Below are 6613 nucleotides of genomic sequence, written 5' to 3'. Positions count from 1 at the left end.
TAATTCGATAACTCACATTCGTAAAAATGGAACGGGTTTGTAGTTTCGACATAAGAAACATATCCGCTTATATCTTTTAAACGAATATTCCATAGTCTAGGGTCAACCAACTTGTGATGTCGTCCATAAAATATACGAAATGATGACCTCAACTTTACCATTTAGAACTCTTTGTTTAATAGCTTCCTTGTGAGTACTGCTGTGATGTTGTTCAATATGAACTTTGAAAAAATGGTTTGGAAAGCTAGAAAAATAACTTAAAAGATTTTAACCCAAATGAACATGCTATGGGATAACCGACTGCAGGTGTTTTTATTTAGGAGATTACCAAGAATTTAATACTTATTATATCACAAAGAAAATGCGTATGAGGGATCAAACTAAAGCACTCTAAAAAGTGATTCATAAGGAAGATTAATGTCAGATTTAAAGAAATAAAATATTTCCTCATAATAAAGGAAAAATGATTACAAATGCATCTGCTGTTTAACACATGGCCCTGATAACAAAGTGGCTACACAAAGTTTCGTGTCAATATCAAATTTCTTTTTTTCCCCAATATCGCTTATCAGATTTGTTTTTATATATAAACCAATAATAAACCAGTAAGAACTTTTTGCAGACCCTATTTGTATCCTTTGAAAATATCGGTATATTTTGTTTTTGGATGCCTGTGTTAGCCTTCCATTTAGGCAGAGAAGGTTTAGTAACTGGAAAATAGAAATTATCTGAATACGAAAGAAAAGAAAAAAGGAAAATGTAAAAAATAACGAATAAATATTTATCTACAGCCTTATCTTTTAACATCGATACATGCTTATACTACATATAGAAATGATGTTGTTTTCATTTATATGCATTATACTAATTCTAAGCACAATTTTCAAGAAATTAATTTTTATTTTAATGTTCTCCTTTTATTGAATTTATTCTGGTCGATATTTTGTATAGAACGTTTTAACCCTTTATTTAACAAAATGTCAGTAGTAAGGATAATGCAAGTATTAAAACGAATCTTTTTAAAGAAATTGTTTCGTATGGACAATCGAGGGGCTGTGAAAACAAACCAACAAAAAAAAAAAAACTACCCGAAGTTAGAAAGATTATAATGCATACATTTACTACACCATCACAATCACCTTTTCAATCAAAAGAACCTTTTCCTTTTTTTTGAATTATAATTTCATGTAACTAAGGTTTTTTAGTCGACACATAAATTATTTCTAATATGAAGTCTACCGAAGGAGAATTTAATACTTTATCAAGTAATTGAATTTCATATATGCCTTGTGATATTAAAATCCTCCTTTACAATTTTAGAATTTAATTTATATTTTGTATATTATGTCACTTGGGAGGTGTTGTGAAATAATTTCCAAGAAAATAAAATGTTGTCATCACCGACTTTCAATTTCTTGTGCCTTATTTAAATAGTTATTATAAAAAACTTCAAATACATTTAAATTCAAGTAATATATAACGTAAATTTATTGAAACACCTGTCAACTTAGAAGAAACAATATGCATGTTTACTAAGACAAATGATGTCCCAAAATGGTCCTTTCTATGTAGTCATTTACAGAACTTATACCAGACGTGAACAAAACTCTTTGAAAATCCGACAACAGTACACTGATTTAATTAATAAGGACACCGCTGGATAGTTAACCATAAAAGTTTTATTTAGTTTGGAATGAAAGTAGAACAATGTCTGCAGTAAAACGTGGGATCACCTTTGGGAAATACTCTCTATAAGAACCGATGATACGTTTTAAGCAAAAGTAGTTAGACACATATAATACAATATGCCTTCATCAAACTTCAATTTAGATAAAAAAAAATCGAATCACCATTCTCCACATTCGATACTTACAGACTAAAAACCCTAAATCACATTGACAGTATTTTATCTTATTGAACGCTTCTATTTGTTTTTTTTCCAGTTTTAGCCATGACGTTGTCAGTTTATTTTCGATTCATGAGTTTGACTTTTCCTCTGGTATCTTTCTTCCCTCTTACCACATATATTGTTTTACCCTGCCCTTCCCAAAAAAAGAAATTACAACCGTATTAGAATAAGTATCAGAAGTTGGCCACACAACAATAACAAAAACATTTTTTTTTATTTGAAAATTCCATCAGAATTGGTGTGTTTTATAAACAAAGTTATAAATATATTTTTCCTATAATTTTGAAATTTTTATGCAAATTCTGATAAATTTTTCTTTTTCCTGTTTTGTCAATTTACTTATAACCTATATTTATATGAAACTTTCAAAAAATTCTTCACAATAGAAAGATCACGATATGGCATGCAACTTGATAAGTGATATTTAGCAGTATGCAAAAGTATCATACACAGGATAAGGAAGCTTACCTGTGGTTATCATATGTGTTACTATTTTAGACAAAGAAAGAACATTATTGAATGTACTATACACCAACAATTTGATTATAAAAAGATAAGTTGCATGACAACACAATACATTTCAAAAAGAATAAAACCATAAAAGTTAAAAAGGTTATCAATGTGAAAAAGAATTGAATGCAATGCAAACACATATTACTTAATATATTTTTATTTTTTGTTTATCGGTTATTGTAAACCGTAACCAATTGAATAATGTCCTTGATTTTGTAAATCAACCTTTCACGGCCGATCAGGATATTTCGTTGATGCTCTCTTATCTTCAGAAAGCTTTGGTTTGTATGTTCATGCGTCCGTCGTAAACATTGTTACAATTTTCTGTTTCAAATGTAAACTTTAGTTAGTTTCAGTTTAATTCAATTTACTAATGAGATACAAATAATCTAAACGAAATTTATTTAATTGAAAGATGAACTGAGGTCAGGTTTATGACTTTTTGTCAGATGTTAGGACTTCATGTTTCTCCTTTACCGCCATTTAAAAAAAACCACTTAATTATATATCGCAAAAGCATTTCAATAACATAGCTATATTTTAGCTGATTTTGTTCCTAACCAGGTTCAATCCACCATTTTCTGCATAAGAAAATGCCTGTACCAAGACAGGAATATGATAATTGTTATCTATTCGCTTAATATTATTGAGCCAATGGATTATGTATTTTCCGTTTGAATTTTCTCAGAGTTCGATATTTTAGTTATTATAATTTTTACTAATGCTCTTCTGTTTCAATAACTTGAATTCTAGATTTGTTTATATTCACCTATACTATGTCCTTAATAAAACAAATTGGACACTCAATTAGTTGAATACTCAAAAAATTAAATACTCATGTGTTGATATTCCGCCGCATCTGTGTTCTTCAGTTAAAAAAAACCCCGAAGGATAATACCAATGTTTAACACTGAGTATCTTGTACTTTTATTTTTTCTATTTTAGCAAACCACAATCTAAAAGGCTTGGAAATGTGAAATGTATAAATACGCGGCAACACCTGATCGGAATAGGGACATTTAACTAATGCTGGGGGATAGAGGGAACGCACAAATCACTTTCAACAAACATTTCCGTAATTCTTTTTACCATCAAACAATTTTGTTTTATCCGATGACAATCTCGGAATTCCCCGCCTTCAATCCCGACTGGCCCATTTTTCTTAATCTACACGCTATAAGTTATTAATTATATCTGTCCTATATATTGACCATTGGATGCTATGCAAATCACAAACAATCATTCAATGCAATGCAGTGCACAAATGGTAAGATATCTACATCTAAGAAAGCTGAATTTCGTACGAAATTTGTTTCCCTTACAAATAATGTATTTTACTATAACGTTTAACATGTTTAGTATCGTACATTTAATTTAAGATATTTATAAGTGTTAAATCATTTAAACGATATGTGTTATCTCCTGAGTTATAACTGTAAGACTTAACGTAAATTTTCACTTAATAAGTCTATAAATATCACATACATATATTGCTTGTAATATTTCACTTGTCTATTTAAAAGCTCTCTAATAAATAGAATATTGTATATTATTTATCAAATCACATTTGTTTTTATTTCTTTAATATACATTAGGTAAACATCTGATAACATGGATTTCGTTACGTTTAGTATAAATTATTAAGAAACTCTATATATAGAATTAAACGGAAAAGGTATGGAAAGTTACCAAGTTCTGAATCGTACCCAAAAATAAATCTAGGTTTTCCAACTTGATCTTATATTACTGACTGTTGTTTAAGTTTGAAATTATTTGTACAGTGACAGCCAATTGGATAGGTATATCTTTTGCTTCAGTAAAATATAATTTGGATTAATTTTTGCATTTTACAGAGGAAAACAGAACATATAGATTTAGTAAAATTCAAAATTGTTATTGATTTAATAAAAATTAAATGATTTTTGATAAAATTTATGTATAATAATTTTTTTTTTTATATTTCAGACAGAAATATGACAAAAGGAGAGCTACCAATGGCACCGAAGGAGTCAGATGGTCCTAACATTGGACAAGAATTGACTGGAGTTATGGTTCCACATGCACTTAATAATTACCAGCCTTCAAATAAATATCTTTACTCTGGAAACGATATCCACAAAGACAGTGGCAAACATTCGATTCTTTACTCAGACGATACTAATAATAACAATATCGGAGATTGTCAATTTAACATTGCTGAATACGTTCAGAATCTGCATGATAATAGAGTTAGAAAACAACTAGTTAAAGCTCTGAGCACGGATGAGCCAGATGAAAGTTTGGACATCGAAAATATGGATCATTATCTTCTAGTCGCTAAAAGATCAAATTTACACAACACTCTGATATGTTGTGAAAATAAGTTAATTTCCAATTTGAATGCAGTTAACTGTGATGAATATCATGAGCTTGCTGTAGAGTATGAATTACGAAATTTACAATCAAAGGCACTCGCAATCATTGAAAGAATCAAAAACCCGAATGAATGCAGCAACTTCATAAATCAGAACAATAACTTTGCCATAAACAATCTATGTGACAATTCAACTGGATTGTCCGTGGGCAGTTCGAGAATAAAAAATTATAAAAACTACTTTTCACTTTTCACATGTGGTACCTCTGGGTCTAAACGTACTATAACGACAATTGTTTACGACTCAAACATGAGAAAAAGATGCTATAGAGACATTCAAAAGGGAAATAATATAAGCAAACCATTTCAATGTTGCTGTATTCAAGGTGATGAAAACAATCCACCAATAATTTATTGGTCCTTTGGGAGTTCAGTGTACCAGTACGACCCACTGATGAACAAATGCAAGCAAAGATCATCTCTTCGCTGCAAACGAGCAAAGTTCAGCATGATATCGCATGGAAACCACTGTTTTGTGATAGGGGGTGTTTACAAGAGTCGTAAAGTCTTGGAAATCGAAGAATACAACACAAAAAAAGATTCATGGAAAAAAGTGGCATACCTCCCTGGAGATTCACTTCCAATAGATCCATCATGTGTTGTTTTTGATGGCTTGATTTACATTTTTTCTGCCATTCTGGACATAGAAGGAAATATAAAACCTAGAGCTACTGCTGTCTATGTCTTTAATCCTCGTACACAAACAGTAAAACAGGTGGCGGAGATCCCGTTTTCGTTCAAACAGATGAAAACATGTGTTGTTGACTCTTATATTTACATTGCCTCTGACAGGAAACATTTGATTAGATTCTGCCCAAGTGACGGATCGTGCTTGTCATTACCGGACCAGATTCAGGAATGTAAAGACTTCGGCATGTTTACAATGGACACATCGATTATTCTTGCAGGAGGTGATTGTAGGGGAAAAGAATACAAAGACATTAACGTATATTGTACCGTTTCAGGACATTGGGAAACATTGTCAGAAAAATTACCAGACGATATGGCTATTTATGGTGCATGTGAACTGAAAATCCCAAATAGTGCAGGAACAATAGTCCCTTTTTACGAAACAAATCTTTTCGAAAAGAGGTGACTAGGCTCTGTTTTGTTAATATTATTTGTTGTTGGAATAAAATGTTTAAAATCAAAGGTACTGTCTTTTATTTTCTCGAAAAAAAAATGTTGTTTTCCCCTATTTTGTTTTCTATATGATATATTTTTTTCATTCCTTGATGTTCAGTATTTTTTTGTCTGAACTGTGTACTATACATGTCAAAGTCTAACAAAATACCGAGTTAACTTCAAATAGGGGAAGTTCATAAAAAAAAAAAAAAAAACGCTGTCAATCAATGGCACAAATGATAAAAAAATGTCACACTCCCGACTAGGTACAGGCATTCCGGAACATAATTGCGGATTAAACCTGGTTTAATGCTAGCTAAACCTCCCACTTGAATATCAGTTCTTAAAAGTTATTTTGTGAAAGTATTGCGGAAACGTAACTGAAAAACCGCAAATGTTTATTTTTTTTCTAGAAGTGGGTTAACACATTTTCAATTTGATTGATATTGAGCAATCTAAACGGTCAGAAGTAAATGAAACCTTTTAGGTTTGGAATAAAAGCTATAAGACATCACTAAGAAGAAAAAAATCATAAGTCGAGACCAAAACAAACAATTTAAAAAAAAAAAAAAAAAAAAAAAAATAACAACAAAGCAAAATGTCTTGTACAAATTTTTAAATTCAAGCCATATGGACACTTACTAAAAATGAGG

General features: G+C 30.5%; 1 protein-coding gene across 1 annotated transcript; it reads left to right on the top strand.

The window, feature by feature from the left end:
• Positions 1 to 4189: 4189 nt before the first annotated feature.
• Positions 4190 to 5987, top strand: LOC134688383 (uncharacterized). The gene is made up of 2 exons (XM_063549066.1): positions 4190 to 4221; positions 4388 to 5987. The coding sequence occupies exon 2, from the start codon at positions 4396 to 4398 to the stop codon at positions 5929 to 5931; it is 1536 nt and encodes a 511-aa protein (XP_063405136.1). The 5' UTR covers positions 4190 to 4221; positions 4388 to 4395; the 3' UTR covers positions 5932 to 5987.
• The last annotated feature ends 626 nt before the right edge of the window (positions 5988 to 6613 follow it).

Source organism: Mytilus trossulus, chromosome 10 (assembly GCF_036588685.1).
Source record: "Mytilus trossulus isolate FHL-02 chromosome 10, PNRI_Mtr1.1.1.hap1, whole genome shotgun sequence".
NCBI lineage: Eukaryota > Metazoa > Mollusca > Bivalvia > Mytilida > Mytilidae > Mytilus > Mytilus trossulus.
The sequence above is the reverse complement of the archived record's forward strand: the minus strand, read 5'-3'. Positions and strand labels throughout refer to the sequence as shown.